Raw genomic sequence first — 18,642 nt, forward strand, 5'->3', positions numbered from 1 at the left:
CACCATTACTGTCACTTGTACATTTATTAACTCCACCACTATTTTACATATATAGGGTACATTATGTCTGCTGTGTGAGATGACCAGTGTGTGTAGGTGTTGTGTATTTGTCTGCTTACCTTGAGGAAGCAGGCGCGGTCCTCGATGATGCTCTGGAGAAGAGACATCTGGGGGGAGTCGTCCCTCACCGTCATAATGAGCTTGACGTGCTCGGGCAGCTCGCTGGGCACCCACTCCAGTGACGTCGACCCGTAGCTCTTGACCTGGTCGATTCCGTCGATCATGATCACCAGAGGTCGCAATTTACATGCCTTTGACCACACGTGCATCAGGAAGGCCGACATATGGCGCACACCCTACACACATACAATCATAGTTCAGTTAAGACGAAGTGATAGGATTTCGGCTACAATATAAACCTGGTCAAACCGGAAAGTTAAAACATCACCTCAAATAGCCCTCCACAACAAATTTAATATGATCTTTAAAAACAGACAGTGGAATATAACCACCAGTTACTCAGTGGCCATGATCTTAATCATGAAAAATTACCATCAAGCAGAAATTCCTATATTTTCATGTAACTATGACGTTATTTGAGTGTGCTCACCTTGGCCGCCTCAGCTCGGTGTTCGCCAAAGAGGGCGCAGCACTGCTCAGCGATGGAGCGGAGAACTTGCTCGGTGGTGGACGAACCTGGGGTCAACCCCACGAACCTGTCGACCCAACGAAAAAAGAACATATTTAGCAGCATCTTGGATTTTTTTTTTTTTTTTTACTAAATTCAAAGGTGTGCAAAAACGTATGATTCGCCTAATATATCAGTTCAGGGGTTCAAAATTTGGCCAATACTGTTTGTGGAGGTTGTGTGTAAAGGTGACGATTGAGTTGTGTACAAAGGCCCAAAAATAAATGCCATGGCAACTCTGAGCCCCAAAGCTGACCATCTAAACAGTATTAATGAATCACCTTAAAATTTCTGAAGCTGGCATGGCATGGAATTTTTAACCCACAACACAGCCAATTCACAACCCCAACACAACCATCTTGAATACCATATAAGATCAGCCGGACACCCTGTACTCACCTGACCACGAGGGGCACGTCGACCAGCCACTCGCAGCACCTCTCCATGGCCTTGGCGATGAGTGAGGACTTCCCGCACCCCACCTCCCCGTGCATGATGAGCGGCACACATGAGTCGTTGTTCAGGTACCTGTGGCATACAACCACCAACACTCTCAGTACTTTTTCATCAGCTAACATAATCACCTATTACACCTTCACCTATTCTATGGTAGTCACCAGTTACACCTTCCCCTGTTATATCAAGTCACCTGTTACACTTTCACCTACTTTATCAATATCGAAATAAACTAAATGTCTCTCTCCTTTGATCGTACTTCTTGTCATTTTAATACCTGCACATATGCATAAATTTCACAATCCCGATACTTTTTCTGAAAGGAACTGACCTCCTGATCTTGGTAAGTATCTCCTGGCGGCCTTGGAAGTTCTTGTAACGGAACTGGCACATGAGGGACTGTTGCATCAGTTCGTGGAACAGTCGCTTCTCGATTCCCAAGTACGTCTTCAGCTCCTCCTGTGGTGATCAATGTTGGGTAATGCTTCATGTGATAAATGATCGTGAAAGTTATACAGTTTTCTAGGTAGGAAAATGCTACTTGAGATTGTGACCTCAAGTGTATTAAAATCTATACACGAGGTCACTGTGACCACACAAACCTCAGCAGCCTTACCTTAGTTTCGTCCTCTTCTATGATGCCGTCGATAATGGAGATAAGGAGCGGGGAGATCTGGGCACACAGGTCCTCCACGAACTGGGCGTGTTCGGGCACCTCGGGGTTCATGCCAGAGTTATGCCACTTGACGCGGAATTTGAGCATTCTAATTTCATCCAGCCGCTCCTGTCATCCCGGGGAACACAGGTAGTGATGATGCAAATGGTAGAGGTACAGTAGCATTCTTCACTCACACACAATACTTATTGAAATACATACACATATGGTTTCCCTCTCCCTCACACCACATATCCTTACCTTCAGTTCACTCTGTAGGATATCAAGTCGCTTTTTACTCTCGGGTTCGACAGCGACGTAGACCTTGCCCTGCGCGGGGATGTTGTGGGAGGGGAAGTGGGTGAATTTCCTGCAGATCCAGAGGCAATGCTTGGCGCTCTCCTGGTTCATGAACACGCTCTGCTTGATCTCCTGAGGCCGCCGCAGGTCCAAGGGGAGATTTTCATTGGTTAGTAACAGGCAGGTGGCATCCGAAAAGGAAGGGGAGGAACTATGGAGGGGATGAAATGTATTGGTTTAATGGTACTGTTGGGCTTAAGGAGAACACGGGAGGATAAACAATGGCTTATGTAAGGTAAAAAGGGAATTGTGCCATGATCAATAAGCTGAGGAGATATAGAAAGAATATCAAATGTTTAGAGAGAGAGAGAGAGAGAGAGAGAGAGAGAGAGAGAGAGAGAGAGAGAGAGAGAGAGAGAGAGAGACATGTTTCCCACAGTTCATGAGTCACTAGTGGGGTCTCTGGCTCTTAAACAATATAATGCGAGTCGTCATTGCATATAACAGCATACAACTACACATGTGTCCTTCCTCTTCAACAACAGAGGAAAGTTAACTGATACATTACTCTTATAGACACCAGCAGACAGTAGAAATGTAGTTCAAATTGGGACTGAATAAAAGAAAAAAAATGAATAAAGGTAATAAAAATAATGTATCTTTTTATATTAATAGTAACACAGAGGGAAATTAGTCTACGCATATAATTTTCGTTTCAGGAAATTAACCGGGGAATCACATACGCATACTATTCCTCAGCTTCAAGAGGCTGTTACACCTCTTTGACGATAATGTGCGCTGGTTAAATCACTGATGGCCACGAGGAACGGCAGAGTGCGATAATAATATAAGGGTAAACTGTAGGTTATGAGCCACTGACCCAAAATAAGCATCGCTGGTGGATACTGTGACAAGGTTTAAGTCTCTGTAGCCTCTGGTGTTTCAAGGTCTTTCCTGATATCTAAGTTTTGATACTCTAAAGTCTAAACCTGTCATTAGTATTATCCATGTATATTATCTACACCTTGAGAGTATAAACCTATTTGATATTCTCTTATTTCTAAATTTCTAATGAGAAATATGTGAACAGATGGGATAAATAAGATATACCCCAAATATACCACCTGCTTCATGACCCACTCACCTACACCACGACCCACTCACCTACACCATGACCCACCCACCTACACCACGACCCACTCATCTACACCACGACCCACCCACCTACACCACGACCCACTCACCTACACCATGACCCACCCACCTACACCACGACCCACTCATCTACAATTCATGACCCACCCAATCTACACACGACCCACCTCACCTACACCACGACCCACTCATTCCACACCACGACCCACCCACCCACACCACGACCCACCTATCTACATTCATGACTCATCTCCTCCACCTACACCACGACCCACCATCTACACCATCTACGACCCACTCACCTACACCATGACCCACCCACCTACACCACGACCCACTCATCTACACCACGACCCACTCACCTACACCACGACCCACCTACCTGCACCACGACCCACCCACCTACACCACGACCCACTCATCTACACCATGACCCACCCACCTGCTCCATGACGGTAGAGAGGTACTTCTCCTTCTGCTCCTGGTTGAACACCATTCTCATGAGGGTCATCATCTTCTTGACCTCGTTGCTCCAATCCTGTACGGCTTCCTGGTGCAGGCTGGCACTGTTACTGTCCTGTAGAAGGGAGGATGATGGTAGTTGTGGTGGTCGTGTGGGGAAACATTTCTCACCCAGATGGTCTTAGAATCAGATATGGACTAGTTAATTATGCAAAATCATATCGAATATTGATCAACATATACTAAACGTATTTGATTGTTTATTCGATACTTTATGGCAGCATATTAACTCACTATGTTTACCTATTAAACATACTACAGGTATATTAGCCAATTAATACACTATGGTTGCCTAATAAACACAGTATTATACCCTATTAATGATAGCCACACTGCTACCGTATCCGTATTAACACTATTGGTCTTCTTAACCCGCTATTTTAGACCTAAGTTGCAAAGTTGTTCATAGATCTTGATAACTTTGCACATTTAAGAGGTAAAAGTGTTGATATCTGTGATGCTGGCGGTTCAACTAACAGGGATATTAAGCACCATTCGCTAGGTCTTAATTTCTACAATATAAAACTTCAGACGTGATGATGTAGAAGTCACTAGGTCAAATAATTGAATAGCAAGACGTACACGTAATTATTATCGATACTGTTGACTCATAGTTGGATAAATGCTTGGCAGTGAAAGAAGCGTAGTGGTGGTGTAAAAGAAATTTAATTTGTTTGAAGATATTTATTTATATCATTAACTTTTTGGGTAGTGGTGATATTGGGATGTTTGAGTGTAGTGGTGATACTGGGATGTTTAAGAGTAGTGGTGATACTGGGATGTTTGAGAGTAGTGGTGATACTGGGATGTTTGAGAGTAGTGGTGATACTGGGATGTTTGAAAGTAGTGGTGATACTGGGATGTTTGAGTGTAGTGGTGATACTGGGGGATGTTCGTGTGTAGTGGTGATACTGGGATGTTTGAGAGTAGTGGTGATATTGGGGGATGTTTGAGGGTGGTGGAGGGACCAGGGGTCACACCTTGATATTGGGAATGAAAGTACTAATGGGCTGGAGCTTGTAGCAGGGAGGCTGGGCGTTCTCATCCCAGTGGTACCATTTCCAGAACAGTTCGCGGTCAGTGTCCAGCTCCATGGCAGAGATGGCCTGGTCGAAGTCCGGGCCTTCGATCACTCGCGGTAGGAGGGCGTTGCCGAAGGTCTCGTTGAGGAACACCACCGTCACGATGTGGGAGTCTCGGGCCTGAGCTACAAAGACACACAAACATACACGGTGGCGATAATATCAAACCCTCAACCTGAATAACGGAACTAAACCAGACTTCATACACCTAGCAGTACACACATAACGTTTAATATACACAATAATAAAAATATCAATAATGAAACAACAGGGGTCTAGGGTCCCGTCGCCATAAACAGACAGTTCATTAACAACAACAAATACTGATTATGGAATGAGTTATGCCTACACACCGAGATTAAACCATAAACATTTTTATCTTGTCCTACATACTCACATTTAAACCAATGGACGGGTGATTTTCCTACATCCCAGCCTGACACAATAATAAATCTTACTTGTTAGATGTCCGAGGCAGAGTTCCTTGAAGGAGTGGTCGTTGATATGTTCGTCTGGTATCCCCCAGTGCAGGTCCACTATGTTCAGCTCGTAACCCTTCTCCATGCAGTAGAGGCGTAGTTTAGGGTACACGTGTTCCATTAGTGCAGACCTCTCCATAATAGTGTCTGTGGAACACACGCATCAGTGTAAACAACTCGCCACCATAATCTGCTAGTTAGGTAAATTAAAGTCAGGAATTATTAATTACATCAAGTATTTTTTCTTATAAAACAAATACGCATTTTAAAATTTATTGTGATAATTAAAATCTCGTTTTCAGGCTACAAAATAAATGACTGACATCAGATTTTCACTTCTAGGGAATTTTGAAATAATAAGCTTAGTTCTCGTCTGTGGCTGAATAAAAAACTTACCTGTAATTTTGCACAAATGTTGACGACAATCCCTGTGTCCCATAACTTTTATGTTACACAGGTGAAGTTAATGTAGGTTATGCAGAGTTCGGTTTATATGTTTGAACAAAATAAAATAAATTACTATTTTAGCTGCTATACTCCGGACAGTTCTTTTGACGTCTACCTTCTTGAATACAAACCTGGAAGCTGGGAGGCGCCGGCGAGAACGGCAGTGACCTTTTAAATTTTAATTTTGATTATGTAATTAATGTAAAGGTCAAGTAAATGGTTGCTTTTTAAAGCAAAAAAATCTTAATAATCAACAAGCGCATTTCTAATAACTTTGGATCACATAAATGACGCGGATGTGCGACCTAGAAATTGCCAATTATTTATTTTGGAAAAACTAATATAGCCAGTGTTCGTCACAGAAGAGACTTATAATTATTTCTGAGGTCAGTCGAAGTCTTTGGTGAGAGTTTACTCGGTGGTTTACTTTGATAACGAAGAAACACAGGTGAAGCCTCGTCCTGTGAGAAGGATTGCCACAGCCACCTTGTTGACAGGTATGAAGAATTAGATAAAGTAATTTTACTTTGCTCACTGTAAACCATGGAACTTTGTCTCAGCTTTAATATTACGATGTGTCTAAATTTGAATTATGTAGCTTAGCTAACTGAAGACGGTAACGTGCCATAATTTATTTCTGATAAAACTGGGCAGGTCGCCATCTTTTACTGCCACTTGTGCTACTCCCGTCAAATTATTACTTCAATCAGTAATGGCAGAAGGACCCGTGCTTATTTTAGAGATTTCTTAGGAATTTTGCCAGAATCTTCTTGTTACTGTTTATTATCGAAAAAAATATATTTATGTATAATGCATTTTTAGATTAATCCTGTTAGTAGAAAGGACTCGGTAAATATTTGAAGTTGTCAACACCTACATATACTGTATATTGAGCACATTATAGGAGAAAGAGAAAACTGTAAATAACTTATTCTATAGCGTTTCCGCCGGGAAAACAAACCACTTTGATGAACACATTCATAAAGATAGGAAAACATACCTTTTAGATCGGCACAGGTGTAGATGCAGATCTTCCTTGGCTTAAGGATGGGCCTCACGAACACCACGTTGCCCATCACCAGGTTACGGATGACGTCGGAGAGCTTGTTCAAATCTGGCAGGTGACCCAGGTTGGGAATCGCCCCGCGGGACTTGCGTGGCGATTCCTTGACATCGGGCGGGGCCGAGTTCTCCATATGGGCCAGGCCTGCCGGTTTAAGGAACAAGTTTTCATACAGTTGTAACTGATGTTGGTACAAATAACTAGGGTGATCGTTACCGGTACCTTATTAAACCCAGATCAATTAATGAATTCACGATGTCTCCAACCTTGTCTTAATAAACTATCGTACCTCCACTAACCTGTTCATTTACTGGACGTCAATTTTAATATTTGGTTCAGCTAACACCAGATTATGTTATTCAGCATAGAGAGAGCCCTCGTATCCATGGGGTTAAAAATATACGATTACTTACTGAAATAACGATTTTCTAGACCAAGTATGGGCCACAAATACTTCATTGCCTATTACTCCTGTTTGTATATTTAAAAAAAAAAGTTATAATTCCATTTTTATTTTGGGACACGTTAAGAAAATTTGAGTAACGTTGTGATGACCGTGAGCGAAAATGATGTGGGGAGGAGAGTAAGTGAGGAAGGGGAGACATGAGGTTGCCCGGGCTATGTAGGTGGAGCGGGTAAGCTGATGGATCCGCCCTCAACACACCTCCATCACTAATGATATATCCTCCAAGGCTTCCAGCACCTCAGCACTCACCTCCTCACTCCGTTATCCTCAGCTGGAAGGAATACACTCAGTCATCTCAACTTAGAAACGGTGAAAAATATCGTTACTGAGCTCTGTATTCCACCCACTAGTCGCTTCCTCATATCTATTCTCGCCAGCAGGAAGAAATGTTAAAAATATCGTTTACCGAGACGTCTATTCCGCCGAACACGCACCACCTCGCTGTGACTTAACTAGGTACACCATGAGAATAATACATGTGATATTGATGTCCGGAGGTACAGTATATATACCACCACAACCAACGCCTCATCTCCACGTGTTCAAGTTCTCACCAATAGGAAATACGAAAAGTGATAAAACAAACGTTGATTATTTATTAAGATGTTTTTAGTATAATGGCTAAGGTAACTGCCCAAGAAAATTAATATTTGGTATGTCAACTTATATGGGTACGGTATATGTTTTGTATATAAAAGATGATCGGTTTTCTCATGGTACACTTTCCCTCTGACATTTCTCACGACTAACCTTCTGGGGACATTTTCCTCTTGACCAGTTATGTCACAAGCATCTTTTGTGTGACTTCATTACAACTGCCCCATTATCCCTTTCACTGTGACTTGGTGATGACCACCTTTTTCATGGCTTTCTACAATGACGGAATCCCTAACCAAGCTCTCTATGACAACTTCCTCGTGAATCAGTTCAATCACAAGTGTCTCTTGACACCTGTAACAAACTCCCCCGTAAACCACGATGGACACTCATGACACTTTCCTCAACACCAACTTCCCCGTAACCAAATCCTCATGACCCTGTATCTAACACACCTTTCTCATGGTATTCTCATAACGTCAGGAGCCCTTTCTTATGACAACTTCCTCCATGTGTGAGACTGTGGGAGGGGAGGTGTATAACATGAAGGAACACACCGGTTGGTTCCCTGTTGCTGGAAGGTTTTTTGTCATGTCATTAATGTACAGGTTCTCCAGATATTGGACGGGTGGGGATTATTGATGAAGTGTATTGTGGGCCTTCCATTGTTATCTGGGTTGGTGTGTAATGTAAATATTCTTTTTTGTTTGTTCGTTGTCTCGCTGTCTTGAGAGAGAGAGAGTGAACATTGTATGAGGCGACCTTATTTACAGTGATGTTATTACCGTTTCTGTTTATCCTTCATTATTTAGTCCCGTTCACCCTCCTTGTTATATTCTTATCCTGTTCCTCATCTTTAACCCTCTCGTCCCTCCCATCCTTCCTCCAGCCTTCGTGGTAGGTAGTGTTCTTTCCCCCTTGCTCCTCATCTTTCATCCTGTCGCCCCTGCCGTCCATCCCTTCATTTATCTAATTATAGTAAGTGCGACCCTGCGTTACTCTTCCTCTGGCCTGGCTAACATTTTTGGCGGCGTGTAGCCTAGTCTAGTCAACCCAATATCCGCCTTACTGGACCTGAGTGGTGGATGTGTTTGGCGTTTGATGGATTATTATTATTTTTTTTTTATTTTTTTTTTTTAGAGTGGCATAACTGAGTTCTGGTTCACCTTTGTTTGTATTTTTACAGCTGTATATAAGGGTAAGTTGGTAGTTTAAGATTCAGCATCTGTTCATTAGCCAGGATGAATATTTACTCCCTAGTCTTCAACTCGTATTTTCCAATTAAGTTTTGGCTTCATTTAGTTAACCTATTTCGAGGATCACGTGAAGTTTAGGCACCCCAGTTTATTTCACCTTAAGATTAACCACCCTGAACCTAACCTAACTAAACCTAACCCAACTCCCTTGTTTAATCATGAGGTGAAATGAGCTGGAGTGCCTTACTTCATGTGATTCCATACCTTGCCTGTCCTGACCTGACTGGTGGAATTTGTTTTAGAATACCCTTAGTTTAGTTATTTTTCACACTGTTTTGAATCCAAGGATGAGTATATTTGCCTCTCCCAGACTTTGAGAAACAAGGTCACCACCAGAGCTGTTACCGCAAGTAATGTCTAAAATATTGTTTGGACCTGAAATGAAGTTAATAGCATTGTGAGAAGGCACACGGTCACTCCAGTATGTTGTGTCCTAGAATAAAGCTCTCATTGGTCTTGTTAAGGTGACCAGTGTCGAGGCTACAAGGAATGCTATACTGTACTACTGGTGGGTTAGTCAAGGAAAGTCACGTGGACACATTCTTACATATCAATCATTGATTTCCAAAGATTTCTTAACATTGCGCCTGCACTCCTGGTGTGTATTATACAACCCCGTGCTTCCTGTACACTATATACCTCAAGACGTTGCAAGTTGTGGATGATTCTAATGTTTCTGAAGAAAACAAAATCAGAAGTTATAGCTAATACAAATGTTCAGCGACAAACCAATTAATTTTTTGTTTTATTATTTAGTTTTTGTTTTCACAGGTATCGCCTACATATATACAACAGAAGGCGCCGTGTGTGGCAAGGTTTATTGAGACCAAACTCAACATCTGGATTCAACGTACTGGTGCCAAAAAGCTTTTGTTCTTAAATTTCTGTGGCACCCTGTACTACCTTCCTGCTGCATAGATTTTTTTGGCAGAATCTGTAGCAAAAATTTAGATACATTTGTCTTTCGATTACATGTGTTGTAATTTAACAACTTTCGGAGACGTCTAGACAAATAATTAGGCTACTGTATTGCAAATTCTGAAGGTTGTTCATAATGTAAATTTGGGATGCGTTTACCTTTCATTTATGTAAGATGTGTTGACGCCCTTAGCCCCCTTCCCTCCCCCATGTTACTCGATAAAAGGGGAAACTACAGTATAATTTCATCTTCCTGGTCTCACCTTTGAATTAAATGAACTAAACCATTCACGCTAGTCTCATAATAGTCCGCCATTGCAGGTAGAAGGTGGACGGACGTTCGGCTGGTGTAGCGAGAACAAAGTGCCTTGATGATTGATGTCACAGGAAAGGCCAAGACGAGGATTCACAATTGGTCGTGCAGTGAAATCGGATTACGTGAAGTTTAGGCACCCTGACTTATCTCACCTTAAGAATAAACAACCTAACGGTATCCTAACTTTATGGTTGTTAAGCTTAAGGTGAAATAAGCTGGGGTGCCTTATCATCAGGTGAGTCAAGAATCTCTAGTGTACGGTAATTTTGTTTTCTAACTGGTGTTATTAACGAATACATTACATTAAAGACAGGTGTTTTTGTTGTTATATTTGTGTTTAGTTCACGTTAAATATGTTGATTATTACATTGTCGAGACCGAGGCCACCCCCACCCACCCACCCAAATTGATTTAGGGGTGGTCAGGTTGGGGGGGGGGGACGAACACTTGGTTGACTATCATCGGCTAAAATTATGAAAGGTCTCGCCCGTGGTTTCGGTCTCGAATTAATAAGAACCTTTGTGAATCCGACACCCAGGTGCTGTTGACTACCCATGCTTGTATTTTGCTTAGATAGTGGCTCTGAGAGGGTGCAAGGTGGGGTGTGGCTTTGGGAGGGTGCAAGGTGGGGTGTGGCTCTGGGAGGGTACAAGGTAGGGTGTGACTCTGGGAGGGTGCAAGGTGAGGTGTGGCTCTAGGTGGATGTAACATTATACCGAAGTATTGATGATGATAGAGGGGTAGATAGGTGATGTGGGCAAGAGTAAGGGGCGACGCCGTTCCTGGTGAATGACCCACCTAGTGACCTGGCCATGCCCACCAGCAGGAGAGAGGGAGCCTGTAGCCCCGAGCACACAGACTGGCGGGTCCTCCGACGCCGGCTACGACGAAGAAAGTTAAGGAGTCTCTGGAGGTCAAGGTCATCAAGAGACGGCATGGTGGAGGTGCTGAAGTTGCTGTTGGCTTGGTGATGCTGATGCTAGTGGACTGATACGTGAGCTGGTCGGGTGATGCTGCTGGTTTGCTTATTCTGGGTTGTGGTGTCAAGGGCAGACGAGACGGTGGTGGTTGGAATGATATTCAGACTTGTATTTAGTATCGTGGTATGGACGGGTCATGGCAGGGTTAGGTGGTGGACAGTACGCTGCTTGGTGTGCATGTGGTGGTTCCTATTATCATGGCGGTAAGTCTTGGGAGCTCGCCTCATAGTTTTTTCTGACAGTCGCAAATCCGCGCGTCTTCATCGTTTTTCCCACGAAATTGTTAAGACAGCTTTCATGGTTAAATATGTTGCATGTCAAATGTCGATTGTTGGTTGAGGTTTATAACTCGATAGGTGTTTGGGTAGTGTTGTGTGGTAGAGGTCGTTCATAACACATTCGGGAAACGTGTTGCGTGTGTGTCGAAGGCGGAGAGTGGCGCCTGGGTCGAGTGAGGAGGACGTAGTGGTTGTAAGCATTGAATGGGGAGGGTTACCACAGGGGGATAACGACGCAGGGGTGACGTGTTGGAGAGGGCACTCACACCGCCAACCTGAGGTGGCTCCTAGGTGCGCCTTGCTGTCGTGCCATCCTAATAAATTACTGCTTTGTACTGCGTTCTGTGGAAATCGCTTGTGCAGATATTGACATATATTGTGTAAATCAATGTTACAGTTATTCAGTGATAGAAAAGTATGGAGATGATCACATGCCCATACTTCTTGTTAATTTAAAACTGAAGAGTATCAATGTTAGTTACCAGCATCAGAGATCATGACACATCAGTCGGCCCAATTACAAGAGGAGCAAGATGTCTTACACATAAACTGTCGTGTAAGTCTTCACGCAATCACAGTGACCAAATTTCACACGCCATCTTGTTACACTACACTGGGTGCATTTTTCGTCCCCCTTAGCTCCACATATTCTAAATATATCAAGTCTCAACTTGGTTTTTATGTTGGGTAGAGTCCTGTCAAGGAGTATTGTGAAAGTGACACTCGCAGGGACGCCCCAAGGGGTAACGTCAATATGTGCGTCCTGTAGCTCTATACACTCAATTATGTAGTCACCATCGCTTCTCGGGGGTGTCAGAGATGTGCACACAGCACTCACAACTTTCTCCTGGTACAAGAGGATGAGGAAGGCGTAGATGTTATCAGGAGGTGAAGAGAGTAAAGGTGTTGGTGATAGGGCGCAGGGAACCTCTACAAGGGGTGGTACTCGCACTACACATTCCTCACATCGACTGGCCACTCTCCTTCCCTTGCCACCCGCGCTTCACCACACACACACATTATCGTAATTCGAAGCATTTCACCTGGTGTAGCCACCTGTCGAGTTGAAGGCAGCTCTCACTCCCAGTCTGCACCAGTGGACTGTACCATGCACTACGAGTGCAGGAAGTCAACACCTCAGTGTTTTTTGGCAACGGTTTGTCAAATGTCAAGTGTGAGTTGATTCGTGTGGTGCATTATTGGGAGGGATGACGTCACAGGCGACCAGCTGGGGACGTCAGGGAGGGAGGGAGGTCAGCGACTGCTCTTAAGACACCACACGCCACTCCTCCCATCCACCCACACACACAGACATATGTATTTAAATTAATACAATATACTGTTGTCTAGTTGTGTGACGTAAAACTAATATATACCGTATCCATTTAGTCATATCTGTAGAGGAATTGTGCACTTGTTATACCCTTAATATTTTTTTTCTAGCGTAAAGTAAATGCAGGACTAGGGGTCGTGTTAGCTGAGTTGATGATAACACTAGCCTCTTGACCTAAAAGTCGTCTCTGAGAGCTACCCCCAGTCGACCCAGCTTGGGATCAGCAATAGAGGTTTAAACATGGGGCCCCGACATACTGATTTCCAACCCTCCACGCTTAAACCTTGGCGCCACAGTATTGCACTAGTCCGCCACGCTTCAAAATTCACAAAATCATTGAAATTTTATGTTTGTGAATTTTGTTAGATTTGTGTTAAAAACGATAATGACTTTTAGGTAATACCACTGTTAATAACCAGTTAAAAGCTGTCATGTTTTATGTTCGTTATATACTGTAGGAATAGATATTTAATTGATCACATTTACAGAGGCTCCACCATCGCATGATACTCCACACCAGATTCTACCAGTCTTGTGTGGTGACCCCTGACGTGCCAGGCCTCCCTCTGTCAGGAATCACGAGGTAAGTCACGCTTGTGTGCAGGGGTTTATGCCTGCACGTACTCTATTTCTTGACATGTATGCTTTGAATTTGGTGTACGGTTCTTGTTTGATTTTTATAGACAACTTTTACATATACAGTACAGTGCAGTATCTGTATACTGTATGCTATATCATTAATTTACGAGTTGTCTGTTATTTTTTTAATATGTCGTGTTTGTGTGTGCATATACTGTACAGAATATGCATGTATTCTTTTATTAACAGGTTTTCCTGTGTTTTATCCTGCGTGTTTGTATTTCATTTTCATGTATATAATAATAATTACGGTATTTGTATACCTGTATATACATAATATTTTACTTGTGTACTGTACTTGCTGCCATATTTACTGTATGTCGTCTCACTTGTATCGTTCCTTTGAAACTGTAAGTGTTGGACATTTTTGGCGGCAGATATCTTGTCACCATTATTGCTGGTACACTACAGTTACCAACCCTTAAACTAACTGTAGATACCAGATGTCTAAAATATAATATATCACAGTAATTGTAAGGTCACTAAATTGAATGTCAAGGTCATTGTTTTTAGTTCATGTCTTTAATGGGAGTTTCCTTTTACAGGCATGAGCAGGTTCTGATTCCACTGTACCATGAATAAAGTATATCTGATAAGTTAAATATATATAATGTACAGTACCCATCCATATAGGTACTGAGCACATCTGTATTCCTTCTCCACTATGAGTCGTTATTTAGAGTTTGTTCCGTTTGTGGAGTGATTTATCGGTGTTCATTACATTATGCCTAAGACTCGTTGATTTCCAGCCTCCATAGAGTCAACATAGATGGTTTGAAATAAGTTTAACCAGTGTAATGTTGTTGGCTAATTGACTGTTGTGGTGCTAAGATTGGCAGTTAGTGATAAGCTTTGGGTTGTTGTGTTGGTAATTGTATGCTATCACACTAGGATTAAGCTTAACTAGGTTGTGTTAATAAATGATGCTGTGATACCAGGATTAAGCTTAACTAGGTTGTGTTAGTAATTGCAAGCTATGACACCAGGATTGAGGGTGATAAGCTTAAACCAGCATTGTAAGGAAGGAGAGAATCATTGATCTGCAGGGAGTTGACTTACCTGTTGCAGGCGGTGTATATCATTAGCACCTGCAACAAGTGGCTCTCACTACCGCCATAACTAATAGTTCCCCCGTGCTCTCTAGTGATTTTCTTTTGGTCTGAGTGTAGAGAGGGAAGGAGGGAGGGGGAGAGAGTTTAAGGTTAAGCTTGTGCCCGTGTTTATCTAAGTTTATATGTGCGTATGTTTGTGCTCGTGGGTGGGTGGGTAGGTGTGAGCTTGTATGTATATGTGTGTGTGGGTGTGTGTGTATTTTGGAGGATAGAAAAGGTGTAACTCTGGAATAGACTACTGTACGTGTTAAAAGGCATTTCTCAGATAACGTTCCCCATAACTAGCCACGGAAACGGTTATTTCGCTCATCACCATTACTCGAAATCATATACTATAATAAACTTGATGAAAAAAATCGTTTGTGGGTACCCGGTCGACCCTTTTGTGACTAGGCGACCCAGATAGAAATAATCTCAACTCTGGGTCGCTGTCTCTTGGGGTACTCTTTCAGGGAGGTCCACGAGGATTCTTAACAACAATATTTGGGAATGTCTCAGTCTAACGTGCTTGCTTGAGTGTAATTCTACCCATACAGATAGTTATATAATTTAGTTTATTAATATGCTTGAATATTTGTTGGGGTTTGTCAGTCAGAATATGGCGTTCTGCTTGTTGGTGTTATGGCTATGTTAAAATATAGGATTGGCGCCTCGTATAGGATGATGTGTCTCACCTGCGTCGCCAGTGTTGGAAACGCCGTCGTTGTCGCCCATCTTAACGGAGAGTGGGAGGCGGGCGGCCTGCCTGTTGGTCCCACCACCCTTCTCCGACAGGCAGCTCTCCGTGTCGTAGCTGCGGTCATCAGTCGATGAGCTGACGGGCCGCGCCAGGGTGGGGGTGACGGCCCGTGTGTGCTGCGAGCTGACCCTGCAACAACAACACACACACACGTATGTTAGCAACCGGGAAAAGCATGGGGGAGAGATTACAGGGTGAAGGCATAAGGGAGGAATACATTAGGGTATAAGAGATGTAGTGTGTGGGTGGTGAATAAAGGGGTAAACTTGGGGACAGGAAGGAGGGGGAACTCGAGGAAGTGGGAATATATGGGATAACAGATAACATCGCCATAGGCCATCATGCCCTCTGTTATGTGCTAGAGGATAATATTAATAACCGTAAGATTTTTGCTCTAAAAAGATGAGAATATGTTTTAGGAAAGGTCTGTGATGGTAAAGAAGGTATACATACATACATACATACATACATACATTACATTACTCTGCCCAGGGTTGACTTCATCAATACGAGCAGTCAACAAGCGCGTCTTCCCCCAAAAGAATTCTTCAATTTTTTGGACAGTTCCTTTTCTTTTTACCTCAACTACACTAGCAGAGTGAAGAACAGTAGGTGGTGGTGGTGAGGGAGACGCTGTGCTTCTGGTAACCTGACACTCCCTTATTAAGGCTCCACACCTGTCACTGCCAAGAGTCGCTTCCCCGTCTCTCGTTGTTTGTGTTTTACCTCCAATTACGCTGCTGTAATCACTTCACCTTGTGGATGGCTGCAGTGGAAGTGTCCCTGAGTATATTTGTTGGTGTTTCTTGCTCACATGTAAATATTTTTTATGCTTCTAATCATTATTACGTTTTTGTGTGTACTTGATACCACGGAATAGCTCTCGCTTGCACCCAAACCAAGCGTCAGGAAATATGACTGGATACTGAAGACGTCGCGGCGACATAAAACAATGGGCGGGATCCGGAACGTCGGAATAGTTGGTCGGCGGCGATAAACACAAGAGAGAACTTCGCTCTTGGCAAATATCATCTTGTGTGTCGCGAGCATTTCATTTCTGGCGTGTAGTCGCGTCTTTTGGTCCATCTGGTCTATTGCTATGGTCGGGCCGTCCGTCGTCCGTAAACTTTTCACATTTTCAACTTCTCAAAAACTACTGGCACAATTTTGCTGAAACTTCCAGAAATATCCTTCTTTCCAAATATTTCTGACGTCAGCGTAAGCCCCTTAAAATGGTTGCCGTGGCTAAAAATAGAAAACAAAATTAAACTTCTTATCCGAGACTACTGTAGTGACCCGGTCTTGCTGGAACTTTGTGAATATAATTATTGTATTAACTACTTTCAAAATTGTTTATTATTGTTTATTATTCCAGATGGACGTTAAGACCTTATTGGCTTTTATTTTTTGCATGAATATTTAACGTTAATTTGTCACGTATGGCTGTTAGTCGCCATCACCATGTTATTTAGTGCCGTGAAGAAGAAAAGGGTGTTCATTTTCCATTGTCACAGGCGAGCACAGTATCGAGTTTTCTGTATTCAGGGAAAAGTGACGATCCCATCCTTTCTGACAGTGTACCATCAGCACTCCACATCACCCCACAGAAAAATATAGAGACTCGTGCAGAACAATGGCAAGAAATAACAAAACTTGCAAGAGTTTGGAATCAGTAAAATACATAGGTTGTGCCTTGTGTGGTTCAGAGGGGATAGTGCGTGCTGTAATGTGGTGGTGCCTGCATTACCTCCACTGGTCAAAGTATTGCTCTGAGAAAGAAGTCTGAATCAATAATACTAATGCAGTAACGTACACACACACACGTTATTTTCCAGGGAAGATTAGATCACTAATTTTGTTGCGTAAAAGTGACATTGTATCAAAAACTCTCAGGAGACTCAATACACTGAACTGGTTTTATTACATTGAACTAGTTGTATTACATTTAGTTGAAGATATGATATTTGTGACCCGCGAGCAGAGACTGATTAAAGAATGCGTCATTCATTCACAAAAAAATAAAAAATAAATAAAAATAGGTAAGGTTTAGAAAGGAAAGATTGATACATCATAAAGAAGTGGGTCAAACTTTTCTCCGTAAACAATGACATGAGATTGGTAGGTGGGGAGTGTTGCCTGCACCTCGGGGAAGAGCACGGCTGGGTCTAATTTTGTTAAGTGAATAGTTGTGTTAGTATGGAGGGTGGCGGGATACCCGTTGGTGGTAGGTGGAGAGGCGGCACCGTTCGCCTCCCCACCCAGTAATGTCTTCCCAGTCCTTCCATACTGTGGTTCACTTTGTGTGCTTATTTGACTGTGCGTTCATTTGAGCCATTGTATGTATGAAGATTAACATGACAGTATGAGTGAGATTTAAATTCGTTCACAACTACACAGATAAAAGAAATTAATAACTCGTGAATGTGCAAATAATTAGTAACTAGTAGGGTGGGTAAGCGCGTGTGTGTGTGTGAATACTACAGGGAGAGGCACGAGTGAATAAATGAGACGAAAGACGACAAAGTAGTCAAGGTTAAATGAATTGTGTTCATCATTGTACCCAGTGGCGTGTGGCGGCTGCTTGTGTGACGACTAACTCGCTCGTGAGAAGGACCAAGCAGGCGATGGGCGTAAGTGGTGTGATATTGAGACCCAGGATGTAGATGAGAGGGAAAATGGGACAGGACTCTGGAGGAAGATTCGAGTTTGGTTCTTCACTTGAAAGGCCACAAGCAACAGGCAGCGAACTATCCACTCAAACGCCCGAGATTGATACATTTGCCAATCAGTGTTCCATCGGCGTCTTTGAGGACTCTGAATCGTGTATCAAAGACAGGTTGAGAAGTCTTAGAATATTAGTAAACCTGTTGGGGTTTTCTGATAAGCTGGTGGGGATATGTTGAGGGCGAGAGAGACTGCAATAAGTATAATCGTTACAATTTACTATGTCTTGCCTATGCATTTATTTAGTAATATTATAGTGTCACTCTTGAATGGCTGTTGCTCGTATCATAAGAGAGTGCCAGTACTGCCAGACGTTGGGGCGATCGTATACGTCACACGTCGTTTCCATAAGCGTGTGTCATTGTCAACTTGAAACGAAATTCAGATGTTGTTGACTGCTGTGTTGGTTCAGTTTTTACGGTAAGGGGACAAAGTGA

The 18,642-nt window shown here is 42.8% G+C and overlaps 1 protein-coding gene across 4 annotated transcripts in view; it reads right to left on the reverse strand.

Moving 5' to 3' along the window:
* The window catches only part of LOC121868373 (NACHT domain- and WD repeat-containing protein 1-like), a 49,788-nt gene that overhangs the window by 17,275 nt on the left and 13,871 nt on the right, over positions 1-18,642 (reverse strand). For 3 of the 4 annotated variants that reach the window (XM_042368911.1, XM_042368910.1, XM_042368909.1), the window contains 11 exons: positions 15,417-15,610; positions 6,785-6,991; positions 5,317-5,484; positions 4,757-4,983; positions 3,697-3,831; positions 2,061-2,231; positions 1,761-1,928; positions 1,476-1,603; positions 1,088-1,216; positions 611-716; positions 120-356 (listed from right to left, as the gene is read on the reverse strand). In XM_042368911.1, the coding sequence (XP_042224845.1) occupies positions 120-356; positions 611-716; positions 1,088-1,216; positions 1,476-1,603; positions 1,761-1,928; positions 2,061-2,231; positions 3,697-3,831; positions 4,757-4,983; positions 5,317-5,484; positions 6,785-6,991; positions 15,417-15,610 (1,870 nt within the window). Of the gene's footprint in view, positions 1-119; positions 357-610; positions 717-1,087; positions 1,217-1,475; positions 1,604-1,760; positions 1,929-2,060; positions 2,232-3,696; positions 3,832-4,756; positions 4,984-5,316; positions 5,485-6,784; positions 6,992-11,198; positions 12,792-15,416; positions 15,611-18,642 lie in introns of those variants that run through there. The other variant, XM_042368912.1, reaches the window with a different exon arrangement.

The sequence above is a fragment of the Homarus americanus genome, unplaced genomic scaffold (assembly GCF_018991925.1).
Source record: "Homarus americanus isolate GMGI-L3 unplaced genomic scaffold, GMGI_Hamer_2.0 scaffold19318, whole genome shotgun sequence".
NCBI classification, from domain to species: Eukaryota; Metazoa; Arthropoda; class Malacostraca; order Decapoda; family Nephropidae; genus Homarus; species Homarus americanus.